The sequence below is a fragment of the Podarcis cretensis genome (genome assembly GCF_951804945.1).
Source record: "Podarcis cretensis genome assembly, chromosome: 9".
NCBI classification, from domain to species: Eukaryota; Metazoa; Chordata; class Lepidosauria; order Squamata; family Lacertidae; genus Podarcis; species Podarcis cretensis.
In genome coordinates this window covers 39,881,924-39,900,255 of record NC_137178.1, presented here as the reverse complement: position 1 = coordinate 39,900,255, position 18,332 = coordinate 39,881,924, and the positions used below count along the sequence as shown (strand labels likewise).

Below are 18,332 nucleotides of genomic sequence, written 5' to 3'. Positions count from 1 at the left end.
GATCTCCTTTGTGTCCAAAGCAAAAAAAACCAGCATAAGCAAAAGCTATACACAAAACGGAAGTTTCCAGCATACTGTGCTGGAGTGTAAACAGATAGGTGACACACAACAATCATGCCTGTTCCTTAAGGTGGAATGGAATATCCCAACACTTTATACTCTATCCAGGGGGTGCCCCTGCCTGTCAGCTTCCTCCTCCTCAGTCTCTGGGATGTGCCTGCAGAGCCTAGCAGACAGGAGGATGGTGACAAAACTAGAATCAGTTGGCTCTTCCTGTCATTGGCTCTGGCTCCACCTGATGCTTGGACCTTCTCTCCTAATGGTCCCAGGGTGAACCTGCCACCACTTGCATTTATTTGTATGCAAGACTACGTCTGACCACATGCATTCTGTAATTGGAGAGCCCTTTCCTCTAGATCAGGGGTAGTCAACCATTTTATACCTACTGCTCACTAATGCATCTTTCTTGATGGTAAAATTTTCTTACCACCCACCAATGATCGATGGAAGGAGGATTCAGCTTGTGCCATAGAACCCCCTACCGCCCACCTAGAATCCTGAAACACCCACTAGTAGGCTGTAGTGTAGGTACCAGGTTGACAACCCCTGCTCTAGATGGTTCCCACTGAAGTATTTGTGTCACAAAATACACATATTCCTCTTAGAAGTCTGGAGATAGTTCTGAGTTTGGTCATTCTTGGTGCTGAACAGGAGGAATGACAGCCATCATCTTGGTGTGTGTGATTTAACCTACTTGTCAGATCCTCAACAGTTGGAGATCCACAAGTTAACAGGATCAGCAAATCTGCATTATCCCAAATGATACAATGCTCTTCATATTTTTGGTGTGAAGGCAACATTTCTCATCACACTTCCCACAGTGTAACTAAATATTCCATCTTTATTAATTACATCTTTACATCTTTATGTAAGAAAATTGTGTCTCTTTTCATTACTTGACTTATGCTTTGAAAAAATTGCATTAATTTAAGTAAGGATCAATTTGTTATTGCTCGGTGAGCCCAGTTATTTGCAGTAAATGCATACAAATTAATTTGGATATGGAAATACATTTCCTGTTTTATGGCAAGTCATCTCTTCAACACTTTCACTAAGTAGAGAACACCGTAATTTGGATGTATACAAAGGCTGTTTATTCCAAATATTTCATCCACATAAATGTTTTAAACATGAGTTGGCACAGACGTTTTGCATAAAATGTGCTACAATGCAACTGCCTTTTGAAACAAAACAAGGTTGTTCTGTTTGCCTGTTAAGTCAGCTCTAGCAGTTCTTAGAAATGTCATTTATTAAATGTCACGCTAATTGCTTGTAATATCAACCCCTGAAAAGCAAACCTTTGTGAGTGATCTTTCAGAAGCTTTATTTTTCTCTGTTCTGTCTGTCTGGTACATTTTGAAGAGAATAAACAAACAAGATTTACCTTTGATACAGCACCACTCGCTAAAAATATAAGGCTGACTGACTGGTGCATTTAAGGATATTTCATCTCTGTGAATAAAAATGATGCACCCATTCTAAATTAATCAAATGCTTTAAAATTAATTTGATGAAATTAATATTCTAAGATTGATGCCATCATTTATCATCAATATGCTATACTCTGAGTCAGGTTAATGAGTTAGGGGGAAAGTCCATTCCTCATTTGGTTTCTCTGCTGTAATAGATAGCCAATAATGAAAGAAAGAAAGAAAGAAAGAATAAGAAGTACCTGCTAGATCAGAGGAAAGGTTCACCTGGTTCAGCCTCCTCCTCCTTACAGTGGCCAGCCGGATGCTTCTGAGCATCCCAAATGCAGGGCATGGAGGTGATAGTTCTCTAAGAACATAAGATCAGCCCCAAAGCCTATCTAGTCCTGCATCCTGTTTCCCATAGTGCTCCACCAGATGCCTATTGGAAGCTTACAAGCAGGACACAAGTGCAGTCGCCCATTCCCTGCTGTTGTTTTCCCAGCAGCCAATATTCAATGTACACACAGGTAAGTAACATGACAGTGGGCTAAGGCAGAAGGGTGTTCTGGGCCTATGTTGTGTGGTAAGGGTTAATATTTGTTTTTTGATGAACAGAAGCCAGCTTTACAATCAGATGCTGATGATTGCTTCTCATGCTATTTATATCTCCTCCAGACTTATCATCTATATTTCCTTGAGGCTTATTTTGAAATGGTTTTTATGTGCCACTGCAGCTATTGGATTATTCAGTGTAACTCACTGTACATGTGGCTATTCTTGAAGATGGCTTGGAAACTGCAGGTGGTTCTGATGGCATTTCCACTCCCCCATAACATTAGTTCTTGAACACTTGCCCTGGCTGTTTATCCGTGAATGAACCTAATTCAAAGCATTCACCTTGACATAAAAAAAACTCTGAATGGCTTGTGACCTGACTACCTGAACAGGTGTCCTCCCATCACAACAATGTGCATTCAGTGCGGGATGCCAGTGCTCCCCCCTCCATATTTTAAATTGCTGTTACCCACCTCAAGATTACCTCTGATGAAGTGCAGGATATAAATCCTATAAGTAAAGAAATGAGCATTAAATGTTGGTATATGTTTTTGAGCTATTAAAAGTAACCATTCCTATCAGCAGTGCCATGTTTATCATAACGTGGTCACTTAGTCGCTAGGCCCCCAAAATGAGAATCATTCAATAATTATAATGTTAGGAAATACTTGCCATTAGAGGTATTGCAGGCTGGCACTTGTCCTTGTTCTGGCAGGTATCTCAGATATTATGGTATCAGCCTAATTAAGAGAACAAAATGGAAATGGAGTGAAATCTTCTGTTGAAATGAACTGATGGAAGGTACCTGTCCTGTCTCAGTAGAGACTCATTCCTTTTAGTATAATTGACTTCACTTGTTGACATTTCCTTGGACAGATCAGGGTGGGTTTTCTTTTCATGCTCAACGGATACAGATATAGCTACCTACGAGTAGGATGGAATTTATCATGGCACTGGATTGACTGCTTCGATTGGCACATAATTTGTCCCTTTCGTTATAAAATAGGTCATGGCTCCACTCCCTGCAATTTTGAATGTTTTGGTCTGTATGCACTTTAGGGTGCTATAACTTGATTGTTCCTTTTCCCTGCTTGTTGCGCACTGGATTGCATAAATAATTCTGAGGCTGATGGTAACTGGATATTAGTTTGATAAATTGAGCTGTACTTGGTAAACTGTTGATTCTTTTTCGTACCATAGCTCACTGCCACTGTGAGTCTTACACAAATTGGCTGGTTTTAAGTTGAAACAATTCTGAAAATTCTTAACTTTGTGGGCCAGGTGTTTTCTGTGTGTGTGTGTGTGTGTGTGTGTGTGTGAATGAATAGACAGAAATATGCTCATCTGTATGTTTATCAGCTGCAACATTTAGTTGACTAAGCAATGAAATACCTTTTGATTGATTAAAAAGCTGCCCCAATTATTTGGGGAGCAAGATAGCTATATCTATATATCTATATAGTCAATTAGGTTGCAATTCATTTATTTGTTGTAATTAACCTGGTTGTAATTAATTTCAAAACATTTGTTTGTAAGAATGTCTCAATTTATAAGAAATAAATTCATAAATAAATAAATTTATAAGAAATAAATGCAATAATTGTTTATGCAAGTACTCCACGAATTCATGACTGGCATGTGCCCTCTTTGAACAGAATTTCTTATTTTTTTCTTACACAGACAGAATGCCTCTTTTGAGATAGTGACACTTAAGTAGATCATATAGAATCCAAAAAAAATGCTCCCCCCCCTTTGTTTGGCACTCCTCATTCAATAAGTCAAACTGTGTGATGTTTCCTGTACAGTATGTCTTGTGCAAGGGCTGGGAGACACTCAGCAAACCATATCACAAATGCCTTGCAATGAAATAGACCCTGCAGACAGTAGCTGGCCATGCATGCTGGCAGAACAGGCAGACTCTGTGGAGATTCATAGTACTCTGCCAAAAGAAAACAGATATGCACTCATGTGATTGTTTGCCTGGTACAAGGAGAGGAATCCTCTAGGCATACATTAAATGCAATATAACTGTGAATGCAGACTGTGATACTGGACTTGTGGTATATCAGTAAATTCACAGGGTTTAAAAGGAATGCAGTAGGTGTTGAAAGGGCATACAGAGAGCACTTTTTTGTGGGGGGGGGTGAAATGTAGTCATAAAGTTGCTTGCATAGCACAAGGGAAGGAAGTGTTGGGGCATATACTGAGTGCGATATAGCCAATTGCACCTACACAGCCTGTGCTTTGGAATTCACAGCCAACTGCACTTGTGCAGCCTGTGCTGTTGGAATTAGCTGACTTGCTTCATGACCTGAGATGAGAACTTGTGCCTTACACACCCAGCGCATGTGATGAGCCATAATAGCGGAAGCACGGCATCTTGGATGGACTGACAGCAGGCACTAGAACATGTGTTTGGAACGCATGCAGTTTATGCTTCTTCTCCCTTCCAACTTCTTAAGCTCCGTGGAATTAGAAGACAACTCTCCTTGCCTGAGTGCTTCCGTATTTATTTCCCTTCTGCTCTAGCCCAACTGACTGAATTTCTCTGTTCATTTATGTGCTGCTAGAATTGAAAGAGGGCTTGGTTAGGGACTTAGAACATGGACTGCAACTCCCATGAGCCCCAGCTAGTACGGTTAATGGTCAGAATTTATGTGAGCTGTAGTCCAGCAACATCTGGATAGCATCACATTTGCTGGCCCTGGGATAGAAGGAGGGAATTCCTTCTGCACTCTCCACCTGCCTTCTGGGCCCCTTACATTGCTGACAAGAGCTGGGCTGAATTCTGCAGGTCTGTTGCTACCCCTTATTCACCATGTGGAAATGGCACCCAGTGATGGGATGTTCCTACTCACAATTTGATTCTTACTTCTTCAGCTAAAATCCAGTTTCTCAGATACCATAATCCTCCTGGAAATAAATGCCATTTAAAAACATGACACATTACCATACGATTGATAGCTATATTGCATCTTATATTATCAGTTGCAATGCTTTTTTGGAATTCTGATCACTTTCACAGTCTGTTACATTTAGTAGCTTCTTAGATCCAGTGTTTATCAAGTTTTCTTTGTTATAGATGATCTCTGTTTTGCAAGAACTTATGCATGAAATGTATTGGGTTCTCATAAATGACTTAGTGATTTGACATCATAGCCATGTTTGTGCAAAAATGGAGTTATTTTCCTTTATTTACAGTTCAAAAGAAAATGAACACAAGTTCAGCCCTGTATACAAGTTATTTAGAAATACAGTATTTTGATCTATTCAATTATATTCTTTCGTTTTAGACAACTCGATTAGGTGAAATCTAAACTGTCCAAATCAACCCTTCACGACACCGCTATTCAAATAATTAGGATTTGAACTGACATAAGATCCTCCCTCCTCATTTTTCTAATTATACAGATAAACTGGTAGCTGCTAATTCTATCTTCCAGCACTTAATTGTTTGTAAGTGCCTAAAGATTAAAGCTAAATGTCCAATTAAAAAGGTATTAAATTATTGTGAGAGTTTATGGAAAGATAACACAAATTTTGAATTAAATGGTCACCGAGGAATAGTGCTGCTGAAATTGGTTGGTTCTTCCCAGTTCTTTATTGCTTTGCCGGAAGTAAGACTCTGAAGGATTAGATTACTGTTATAACCATGCAAGCGTTTAACTTGAGGAAGGGAATTAGACAAGTATGGAATGATTGCAGTTGAGCTTTTGACTGGCAGTGACAAGATAAGGATATAGTATTTATCTTTTTAACAACATCACAAGAAAATGACACTTGTGTAGTTGCTTTGACACAGTAAAGCATATAGGCCTTGTAATTCAACCCAACTGGGCCTGCCCCAACCCTATAATTTCTGATTTTCGTAGAGCAGGTATGGGGAACCATTTTTAAATCAGGGTATACATTCTCTTTTGGGCAAACTTTTGAGGGCAATGTGCCAAGGGTAGGTGAAGCCAGAGGCAAAGATACGTGGAGCAGCAAATCCTAATTTTACAACAGTTTACACATAAACAGCTTTCTGTTTTATCCACCTAGGCAAGCAAGAAGTACTATCAGAGTTCAAGGACACACTCAAAGACACTCAAAGAGGGGGGCATTAAAGCAGGTCTGGTGAGCGGTGTGGCCTGGGGAGAGAGGCATAGTTGATGAGAGCACTAAAGGCTAGACAGAGAGAGTTGAAGGGCCATCTTTGGCACCACTACACAAACAGGACACAGCACACGCAGCCTCCACCATCCTGTGAAAACCCCTTAATCCCGATTTTATTTTATTCTCTGGTAGATTTACAAAAAGAAAAACACACAGCAATAAATACATTTTAGAAAGGGGCATTGTTAGACATAGACACACATAGCATTTTTTTCCTTTTTTTAGTGAAGGCTCCTTTTGCTCTGCAAAAGGAAAGGCCATGGAGAACCAATAGGATTCTCCCTCGCAGCTGTTGCGAACTATGTCACCACCACCACTGCTTGGGATAAGCGTTGGCTCATCCTTTCGCGTGGACAGGCGGAGTCCCCAGATCCCGAGCGGTCCCCCCCCGTCATGTGGAATAACGACTCAAGACAATGTGCTATGGGATTAAATTGGCCACAACTTTATTAAATTTCAAATGTGGGTAGACCTTGGCTCAGGCATTGGGCGTTCTCCCTCCCAAGTCCCCAGCCAGGGACCTAGGGAGCATCAGGGATATCCAGTGTGTGTGTGTGGGGATGGGCCGGCTCTGGAGAACATATGTTCAAGCAGAGATAGCCGCCCCCGTTATGCCGCCGCTGCAGGGGAGAGCAATGACGACCTTTCGGCGTACGGTCAAAGCCTCCCTTCAGAAATCCCTTTAACGGGGAACCCTGGTATCGCCACCGCAAAGAGGAAGATGGAGTAAAGGATTCCGCCCAAGGCCTGATACTGCCAAAGTTGTGACGTTTTGCTACGGGAAAGGTGAAACCTGCCAATGCAGGGAAATTCCTTTCCGGCCCTTTAACAGCGACCTTAACGTAACATTGCCTGCATACCTGTGAAGAAAAGTTAACCTGCAAAACCTGTGAAGAAAAGTTAACCTGCAAAATAAGACATTAACTGAGGGTGGGTAGGGTGGGAGAAGCTCTGGAGCCAAGTGAAGATTCCCAGGTAAGATCCTCCCTCTATTGTGTGGGCAGGTAATCCCTCCCCTACCTGGCCTAGTCTCCTTGGCAACGCTTCCCCCAGGTGGGATTGGACAACTGACTGAGGTAGGCGGAGACCTCCAGGTATCCCACCTGAGGGAAGGCAAAGCCAAGCCTATGCTGATGGAGCCGCTTCAGATCCAGGGGCTGCGCGCGTCCACGCAAAGGGCGTCCCCCGTTTTAAGCGGGGAGCGGTCATTCCCTGAGCTTGATGGTGGCAGCACTGATGGGGGAAATAGGGACATTCCAGGATCAGATCATGAGCTGGGACAATTTTCATAATTCCAGGACTGTCTCTGGGAAATCAGGGCACTTGGAGGCTATGTGGTAGCATGGTCAGGTTCTGTTAGGATAACAAAACACAGTGGTTGGTACCTCGCAAGATGAATGCATCGCAAGACGAAAAACGTGCAAGACGAAAGAGTTTTCCGTTTTTTGAGTCGTTCCGCAAGACGAATTTCCCTATGGGCTTGCTTTGCAAGACGAAACGTCTTGCGAGTTCTTGCGAGTTTGTTTCCTTTTTCTTAAAGCCGCTAAGCCGTTAATAGCCACTAAGCCGCTAAGCCGTTAATAGCCGCTAAGTCGCTAATAGCCGCTAAGCCGCTAATAGCCGTGCTTCGCAAGACGAAGAAACCGCAAGACGAAGAGACTCGCGGAACAGGTTAATTTCGTCTTGCGAGACACCACTGCATTTGAATAGGACCTGATGTCTTTCCCAGTAATGGTTCTAATTGGTGTTTAATTCTATTGAAACCTGGGTCAGCTGACTGGCCATTCTCATGCTTCTGGGCTCAGCATTTCTGAAGCTATAGATATAGCTCATGTTGCATAAAGCCCTCTACTGCCTTTTACTTGCCAGTTTTATAGATGTCAATGCTGGATTCCTAGGGTTGGTTTAACAATTTTGCCTTCAGCAGCCAAGAAAGAACAGATGAGGTGCATAAAGATGGAAATATGAACGTGGTTGTTTTTTTGTTTTTGTTTTTTGGGAGGGGGGGTTGTGTCAGACTGGCAGAAGAAATGTATTCCAAAGTATCCTCTGTCTGTTTTAGAAGCTCTGAAGGTCACAGAATATCCACAGGTGTGTTACGATGAAAACTGTAATGGGGAAAATGTCACCTGCTGAAAATTGACCTCTTTCAGAGCTCTGGCAGAGGCATGTGGCTCATCTTCCACAGATTCTCCTCCTTATAGCATCAGACAGAAAGACTGGAAATATTTTAAAAATAAAAGTCTAGTTATGCTTTTACTCAGTTTGCATCATTTGGGGGTGGTTTTGCCCACACACATCTTGCTGCTAAGTTGTGTTGTCTTGATTATTACGGCATTGATGTATGGTAAATTTCAGTGATCTTCCCAATAGGAAGAACATACCAAGACTGGAGAGGGGTAGTATTATCAGATACTATGCCTCCATACTCATCACTCACCAGTAAGGAACATCAAGAAAGACTGAAAGCAATAACGAAAAGGAAAGGGCACAAGATGGTAAGTCATAGTTGGATTTCCCCCCAGCTTCTGAAGTGTCCCATAGAGTTTAGGAAGTATGGTCTTAATCTGTGTATGCTTGTGGAGAGCAATCTTAAGTCTTCAGAGTTCATATTAAAGAATAGAGGAGTTTATATGTGTGAACCTAGTGAGCTTTAGCTGTATGTTTTCAAACCTCAGGCCATACTTGATGTGCATAGTATATGCATATATGTTTTTCCTTGTGGGGCAAATAAAAAACAGAGCAAAGGTGGAGATTTTCTCAGGGAAAATTATGTGGGGTGGAGATTTAACTCCCTCACCCTATGCTACTGTTCTTTTCTGGGTTGCTGCCCTTTTCCTCCCCTACACCCCTGCTACACTATGAAACTTCACAATCAAACATCCAACTCTACACTGAAGCCTTCACCACAATTAAATTTTACTTATAAACATAATCTCCTCTCATACACCAACCCTCTCCTATATATACAATCCCTCACTGAACACCTCCACACACTCTACCCTGTGCTGAAAGCCCCCTTGCACACACTGCTTCACACTGACCCTGATCCAACAAGCAAGCACAGGCCAACTCATACGAGGAAAGAATTCTCTTGCAGTACAGTAAGACCCAGCTGCTTCGTAAGGACCACAGCATGAGGCATCTTTGCTGTTCCCAGGCATATCTTCATCCCAATCTGGATTTGAGCCTGAAAAACTAGGGGAAAGTGGGTGTGTGGAGTGTAAATTGTAAGTAAGTACAATTTGTGACATTTGCACAGCATCATTCCTAATTACGGGACATGTCTCTTAAGGCATTTGCCTTGGCTTTCAATTTCTTGGCTTGTAGAGCTTGAGCCAACATGAGAGCCTTGGCTTTGGTCTTTATACCGGCAGGTTTTTGGTCACTGAATATGAACTCTGTTCTTTAAGATGCCCTGTGTTAGGTACAGTATACTGTACTTAAGTTCCCTATATTATGTGGTGCTGAATTTACCACTTCCACAATCAATGAGACGATATCTTCAGAATATCAGAGCAGTTCCATCAATGTTAACACTAGTTAAGGGGCACACCACTTCACTGGAGGAAAATCAGAATACTATATTCCTTCAATTAAAGTCATAATAATAATTAGAGAAGCAAATTGCTAGCACTGTGCTGTTTAATTTGAGAGAAGCACCTCATTTAGAGTAGTTAACTTCTGAGTCCTTAAGTAATTATTTAAACAAACTCACTTTAAGAGATAACAGCAAATCTCATGTAGAAACAAAGCCAATTCATTTATTGAACTTTGCTACTGAGCATTTAACATGTTATCTCTCTGACGCTGTTATCTCTGTAGCTGAATTTGTGGAAATAGAACCTAATCATTCAGCTGCGAAAGGCTATTCACTGAGGTTTATTTACAGAAGTATCGTATATAGCTTCATTTACAGAAGGGATCCCTTCATTTAAAGGGATTTACTGTATTGTAAACAGGGATCATACTCTAACTAGCAATTATTAGAGGGGTGGCGCCTGAATAAATATTGCTTTTGGTTTGTCCTATTTTTCTTAGAATTATAAACAGTTTTTTTTCTTCTTCAAGGTAGACTTTTTTATGCCCTTAACCTGGCCATCCAAAGATATTTCATTGCAAATTCAATGCTGTACAACAGGGGTGGAAAACCCCTGGCTCGTTGGCTTTAGGTCTCTGAATTTTATTGTTAACCTTTTGCCCACCCCCCCTTAGCCGAATGGACACAGAAAGCACAGTCGCTGACATGCATCTTAATGTAAATCTATCATATTTATTAATGTAGCCAAAAATGGACTTTACTTGTTTGATGTGAGTGTTAAAATGTGAGTTTGGTGCATATATTTTCTAATTAGATTAATTACATTGTTTATTGCAATGTTTATAGCCAGTGTGGTGTAGTGGTTAAGAGTGGTAGTCTCGTAACCTGGGGAACCGGGTTCACGTCTCCACTCCTCCACATGCAGCTGCTGGGTGACCTTGGGCCAGTCACACTTCTTTGAAGTCTCTCAGCCCCACTCACCTCACAGAGTGTTTGTTGTGGGGGAGGAAGGGAAAGGAGATTGTTAGCCGCTTTGAGACTCCTGAAGGGGAGTGAAAGGCGGGATATCAAATCCAAACTACTACTACTACTACTACTACTACTACTACTCTTCTTCTTCTTCTTCTTCTTCTTCTTCTTCTTCTTCTTCTTTGAAGTCCTATTATGACTGAGCATGTTATTACCAAGGTATCCTAATATACTGATGATGAATGAGTGTGTGAAAATACACAAATGTGATTAGAACTAATGTGACCTTGGCTCAGCTCAGGATACTTCAGGTGTCTTTCTCAAGGAGGAGTCAATCTCTTTGCAGTGGGAGGGTGGTGTGTGATGTGGGAGGGATTTTTCCCTTTGCAAAATCCAAACCTACAACCATTGAAACGGGTCACTCATTTGCTTGGCAATATGCTGTTAATATGCCAGCCAGATGACAATAAAAAATGTCAAAAAACAGTAACGTACGTTGTACGTACGTACCTGTATGTGTGTGTGTGTGTGTGTGTGTGTGTGCAAGAGAGAGAGAGAGAGAGAGAGAGCTCCTCCTCATCACTTGAACACACAGTACTCCTTAGGCAATATGCATACTTCAGTGGGCAATTACCAGCTCACTGAGTTTGCAGCCAACTCTGAAATCATTATTAAAAATGTAAACAGTAATGATATTTTTAAAACAACAACAACTGAAGGACCGAACAGTACAGGTGATGAGTCTGTATAATTGTAATCAGAACTGGTACCTAGAATCAGATTGCATCCCTAGGCCTGACAAACAAATATAATTAAAAGCCAGGCAATTGGTGAATGGAGCAATTGCCCCATTCACCAATTCTTGCCATCTGCTTCCTCTTCTACATGACTTCTTTCCCCCATTCTTATATAACTTCCTCTTCCTGCATGAACAGGGAAGTGAGTGTGTGACAGCAGTACTGCAATTGCTACTACATCCTCATCGCATTTGATCTCATTCTGGCACAATTTCCTTCACCCAGCATTAGCCATGCTTTAAAATAATATTTATTTATGTGTGGTTAGGTAGCTGTCTCATATATATTTGAAGGGTACCCCTTCCTTTGTGACCATTTTGTTCCATGAAAGTTCTGTCGCAGTGAATACTCATGCATGTCTCCTGAACAATTCTGTTAATCGGTCCTTTTCTTCATAGCGGCGCCGTCGAGAAACGAGAGTGAAAATATGCTCTGAAGAGCCTCAGAAGCCTTCAAGAAAATCTTACAGGTGCTTTCAATTATTTTTCTGAAACAGGACACAACCTAGTTTGCTATTGGATTGTTTGCCGTGTGTGTGTGTGTGTGTGTGTGTGTGTGTGTGTGTGTTTTAAATGTCAGGTATCTTAAATTTCCAAAAGCAAAAGAAAGGAGCGGGTTTAAATTATTTTTGGTAACGATTTAAGGCGCACTTCAACTCTGCAGGATATAGAGGTTCTGCACTGGTAAGTGGATCCTAGGGCTGTTACACAGTGCTGCTAAGTATTGGCATCAAACATGCAAACAGAAGCTGTGCTGGAGGACCAGGTTACTTGCCACCCAAGCCACTGAATATGTGGGGTGCTTGAAGACCAAATGAATCATAATGTGAAATGGTGATAATTGCATCAAGGGCTGGGCCAAGAGATTCTGCCCCTGCCTCTCCAATTCCTCTTCCTTCTATGACTCCATGCCTCCTTTTTCTTTCCTCCCCTCTTTACATTTATTTTGCCGTAGTGGCAGTCTCTATGCCGCCCCTCCTACCCTCAGCCCCTTACACTGAGAAATGGCAAAGGGAAAGTCCTTTCTCAGGGTGAACCACTGGGAGAGTGCCTGGGAGTTGCTGCCGCTCTAATACCTAGCTATTCTCTTTAAACTGAGGGCTCATCTGCACTACACCTTTAAAGCAGTATCACACCACTTTAAACCATCATGGCTTCCCCCAGAGAATCCTGGGTACTGTAGTTTCTTAGGGGTCCTGAGAGTTGTTGGGAGAAACCTATTCCCCTCAGAATTCCCAGAGTTCCCTGGGAAGAGAAATTGATTGTTAATCCACTCTGGGCATTGTAGATCTGTGAGGGAGAATAAAGGAAGGAATTTATACAGATGCCTTCTGTTTCCTATGACCAGAAGGCTCCTATAAAGTCAACCTATCCAAAGGGTAAAACCAAATAAAAAATAAATCCAATAAATTCAGGGGAACACTGGAATGGTGTGCAGAACTCCACTCTGGAATGAGTTTATTCTTCCCCTTCCCAATAGTCTGTGAAGGGCATGCATACCATATGGAGAGCATTAGTGGACAAGGACTGGGCTGGATTGGGCTATGCCATTACCTGGCACTAAAACAGAGACAGACATTATCAGTGGTTGGTACTATCCTCTGCTGTGTCATGCTATTAACATTTTGCAAGCTGGTTGTGTTAAAAGAATCAAAATGTCACGTTTTTCACCCAACCTTCTGACACAATGTTTATCAGAAAAGTTGGAACGACCCTTTAATGCTCCTGTTTAGTATTCTTAAATTCAGCTGCCGTTCAGGAACACATTACAAAATGTAACAAATGAAAACAGAAGAAAGTGCATTTCCCCCTAAAGTGCCTAAGCCTATTTTATATCAGTTTGACACACATAAGCTTCAAGCTTTGCATTTTCAATTATATGCCTTCCTTAATTAGTCTGTCTTGAAACCCCGTTTACTGAAATATTTATTTGTAGCAAGGACAGGGAACTCTTCCCTCTCCAGATGTGGGTGCTCTGTACCTCCCACCATCCCTGACCATGCTGGCTGGGGCTCATGTGAGTTGAAGGCCAACAAAATGTGGAGGGATACAAGTTTCCCATCCCTGGTTTATATGATCAGATCTATCATTGTGCAACTACAGCATATTGCACCATGGTTTCTGTTTATTTCTTGTGCAGAGGCCGTTAAAACATCTGATCTAATTCAAAAAAAGCACTGTATTTTTTCTGATTATGATGTATATGTGATACATAATTTACATGAGATATAATAATTAGTGACCTAGTTGTCCCACAAGCATGACATAGTAGAAACTGTAATAAGTGAGATTCTTTATTCTGTTAGTGATCTTTTTGTAATGTTATGTGTGTCTGTATTTTTAACCCTTAAAGCTAAGTAATGGAATGTCTATGATAATAAATTCCTCTCCAAAAAGTTCTTAAACTAAGATTAGAAATCTCCAGAGCTTAGTTTTACTCAAGTGTCACAATGACTTAACCTTTGAAAAGAACTGTTAATGTGATCATTCAATCCCATAAGATATGGAGTGTGATATTAATGCATCTTCACAGGGAACTCTGGCTAAACAAAAGCCATCTCTTTGTTCATTCTGTCATTTATCTGTTTGAAGAATTTTTATTCCACTCTTCAGCCAAAAAAACACATGGCACAAGAGGAAAACAGATTGGAAGGGAGAAGGGACTTCCGGGTCGGCGCCATCGTCGAATGGCGGACTCCCTCCGAGCTCCGGAGGGAGTCGGCTGGGTAGGGGTCGGGTCCTGCCGTGCTGGTGACGCGGGGACCCTCAAAAACCATGGGCGGAGATGCCCATGGACTTGGTGACTCGGCGGGCACCGTTTGCGCCCCCCCGACCCGCGAAGGAGCCTTTTTAAAGGCTGCGGAGCGGGTGACGGGGGGTGTGTGTGGTGCTGTGAGTCCAATGCTTCCCCTGCCCAGTGAAGCCGCATGCCATTCGGCAGAGAGCAACGACTTCTTCTTTGAAAATTTCGGATTTGGACTAAAAGGAACAACCCGTGAGTAAATTGATTGGACTTAAAAGGGAAATTTGATCTTTGAATTTGGAGCGAGCGGGGGGAGTGCAAAAAGGAAGTCTGCCCCCCCTGTTGTAGATGGCTCAACGCAAGGATTTGACAACTAAGATCAAGAGATGAACTTGTTTACCTGAAAAAAATTTTTAACTTCACGAAGGGAAATTGCAATAATTGTGCTGGAGGAGAAGACTGATTTGTGGGAACTAAAATGCAACCCCCCCGGGAACCGGGAACGATCCGCTATGAGAGACTGGTGAAGAGACACAGAAACTTTGACAGCTGTCAAAGTAGCTGTCAAAGCAGGAAAATAAAAGAGAACTTTGTTACGATGGCTTTGCTGGTTAGATTGGTTACAATTTGGACATAAATTATTGGAAATAAAGGCAACAAGTTATTTGACTTTTGGGTCTGATTTTGAAAGAAATTAAGTTACCATATTCCCTCTAGAGGGAGGCTGGGACATTGCAACAGTAGCAGCAAGTGGAAAAATACTATGAATTTGAGCAGGATCTGTTATCTCTTGGGAAAGCTGCAAAAACGAAGCATTATTTTGTCTACAGAGGTTTCTATACTAAAGGAGACAATGGATTTATCTATTGAAGAAAGGAAGGGACTTGACGCAAGTTATGTTCCTGAATAACAAAAGCCTCTGTGGAGAACAAGAAGTTTCTGAATTAGAAGGTTTCTGCAGCAGAACAGGAAAAAGCAACCTGAGGAATAAGAGCTGGATCAAATTTGAAGCCGGAGTATTTGGAACATCCAGGCTTTAAAAGGACCAAGAAATAGAATTTAAGTTAGACTCTTAAACATAGAGGTCTGGATGGAAGAACAATGACTTTTTCTGAGAGTTTTTTCGAGATTGGACTTTCTGAAATTAAAAGCTATCAAAAGACGGCAAAGTGGAGTTGAGATATAGACGTGGATACACCAGGCTGGCAGTAGACAATGGATGAACTTTGGGGATTGGAACCAGGGAATGGGGGGGGGGGGGGAGAGATTTGGAATCCAAAGGCTGTAAAATTATATATTATTTCTTTCTTTTCTTTTTTCATGTTTGTTGTTTGAAAATAGGGGAATTCGTGGAAGGGAAATGGGGTCGATCTTAGGGAATTATATAAAATATAAGGAGAAATGGTTCATTAAGATAAATAAGATAAATTAATTTGGAATAAATGGGTTATTTAAAATTACAAATAAGGTTTTAAAATTTGGGGTAAGAATCTGTGGGATCAATTTAAGGGAAATGGAATACAAGAGGGGGAGGGGGGGGAAGTCCGGGAAAGATGCCACTGAAACCAAGTGTAAATCATATTTGTTTTTTCTTTTTTTCTTGCTATCTTTCCTTTTTATTCTGGAAAATTTTTAATAAATATTATTAAAAAAAAACAGATTGGAAGGGAGAAGGAATAAGGCTAACTCTGGTAATGCTACTCTTGTTGATTATTACTATATTGGAATATACTGTTACTGCACAACGTCCCTCAACATTAATGTGGTAAGGGGGAATTTTGAACTTACCATCTATTGTGGTAGTTATTGCCCCCCATCAACTTTTTTTGTATGCTTCTTCACACCATCATCATTATTCAAGCACACCAGTGCAAGTAGATAAATAAGGTACCACTGTGGCGGGAAGATAAATGTCATTTCCTTGCACTCTGGTTTCCGTCATGGAGTTCCGTTGCACCAGAAGTGGTTTAGTCATGCTGACCACATGACCCAGAAAGCTGTCTGTGGACAAATGCCGGCTCCCTTGGCTTGAAAACGCGATGAATGCCACAACCCCATAGTCGCCTTTGACTGGACTTAACCGTCCAGGGGCCCTTTACCTTTTACCCTTACTGGAATTATGTAACCCCCTTTTCTATCACAAAATTGCAACTTTTCTGAAAGATGTGGGACTCAGCAGTACAGCTGCAAATAAAACATTTAAAATGTGTTGTAAAGTGCAATATAAAAATGTGACACTAGATGGTGACAATGAGCTATGCCAAATTCAATGTATTTTTCAAAACACTTTTTCAAAAAGCATTTTCACAGTGTTTATTTTTAATATGCGTGTAGATTCCACCCTGGAGTAGATCCTTGATATTTTCATTTGTGTGGCATCATCCTGGTTTCTGTATGTTTAGCTGGTAGCCCCAAGAGAGCTACATACCTTTTGTACTCAGTTCCTTCCCCTAAACCACGTTTGGATTGATTCTTTATTTCAACAGTTGCTTCTTGATGAAATTGTGAAGCTACTATTCAAAGCAGATAAACAAAATAGCCCCACCTTCACAATTGCAGGAAGCAGGAGAGAGTGGGACAAAGGGAGGTAGAAGACATAAGCTTGGGCCCTGTGACAGTCTGGAAAGCCATATCATCCTCTCATAAAAGGACTGGGCTGCCTGGGTCCATCATAAATATATATGGTATAGCTCACGTACATTGTTCATATGTTGGTTTCTGTCTCTTTCAGCTTTAGTGCTCCAAATGTTGCATTCTTGTTCAGCACAAATTGTATGAATTTTTTTGCTACCCTATTGCAGTTTATAAATAAACCATTTATTCTCTGTTCAAGTCCTCCAACAGTTTGCTGCTAATCCTCAGAAGATTAATATGCTTTCAGCGATAATCCTTTCATCTGCTGAAGTTCAAAGATGCTGAATCACTAAAGTTAGTAGGCTGACAGAACTTCCAGTAAAATGGTACCAAGAAAGTGACGATCCTTTGATGGATTTCTTTTAATTTTTAAGGTTAAAATTGTAGGTGGCATAAAAATATCTGGCATTCACAAACCGTCTTTCAGCACCGATAGAACACTTGAAATTTCAGCGCAAAATATTATTTGCCATTTGTCTGCCTCCTCATAGCTTTACAGGTGGGCAACCTGCTCTATAAGATCTTACGCTAAGAGATGTTGGTGAATAAAGAGCGGGGAATGTATGGATGGTTAATGCTTTGTATAGATTCCAGAAAATTGCACAAGAAGCTCTGAGTGCGGTTGTGTTCAGTTAGATTCTGCTGTTGTGCTTCCCACAGGCATCTGGTTGGCTACTGTGAGACAGGATGCTGGACTAGATTGGCTATTGGCTGGATCAAGCCAGCTCTCCTTATGTTCCTATTTGAGATACACTTTCCATGTCATCACAGTAAATTGAAATTACTGGTTTACTGTGGATGAACAACATGCTGGCGCATACAATCCATTCACTCACCCCTTTTTCAAAACAATCCAGTTATAGTTAGCTTGAGATCTATGTTTGCTACTCTTAAGCAAACCAGGATTGCAAATCAGGATTTGAAGTTGGCTTATGAATTCTGACTGGCTTGAGAACAACTGGGGCAGGATCCTGGCTTTTCATGCCACAACAAGCTAGCCTCATTTGGGTTTACCTAGAATCATAGAATCATAGAATCATAGAGTTGGAAGAGACCACAAGGGCCATCGAGTCCAACCCCCTGCCAAGCAGGAAACACCATCAGTGCACTCCTGACATATGGTTGTCAAGCCTCTGCTTAAAGACCTCCAAAGAAGGAGACTCCACCACACTCCTTGGCAGCAAATTCCACTGTCGAACAGCTCTTACTGTCAGGAAGTTCTTCCTAATGTTTAGGTGGAATCTTCTTTCTTGTAGTTTGGATCCATTGCTCCGTGTCCGCTTCTCTGGAGTAGCAGAAAACAACCTTTCTCCCTCCTCTATGTGACATCCTTTTATATATTTGAACATGGCTATCATATCACCCCTTAACCTCCTCTTCTCCAGGCTAAACATGCCCAGCTCCCTTAGCCGTTCCTCATAAGGCATCGTTTCCAGGCCTTTGACCATTTTGGTTGCCCTCCTCTGG

General features: G+C 41.4%; 1 protein-coding gene across 3 annotated transcripts in view; it reads left to right on the top strand.

Moving 5' to 3' along the window:
• The window catches only part of IQCM (IQ motif containing M), an 86,792-nt gene that overhangs the window by 15,963 nt on the left and 52,497 nt on the right, over positions 1–18,332 (top strand). For all 3 annotated transcript variants that reach the window (XM_079990610.1, XM_079990608.1, XM_079990609.1), the window contains exons 6-7: positions 8,556–8,680; positions 11,888–11,958. In XM_079990610.1, coding sequence (XP_079846736.1) covers positions 8,556–8,680; positions 11,888–11,958 — 196 coding nt within the window. The remainder of the gene's footprint in view (positions 1–8,555; positions 8,681–11,887; positions 11,959–18,332) is intronic.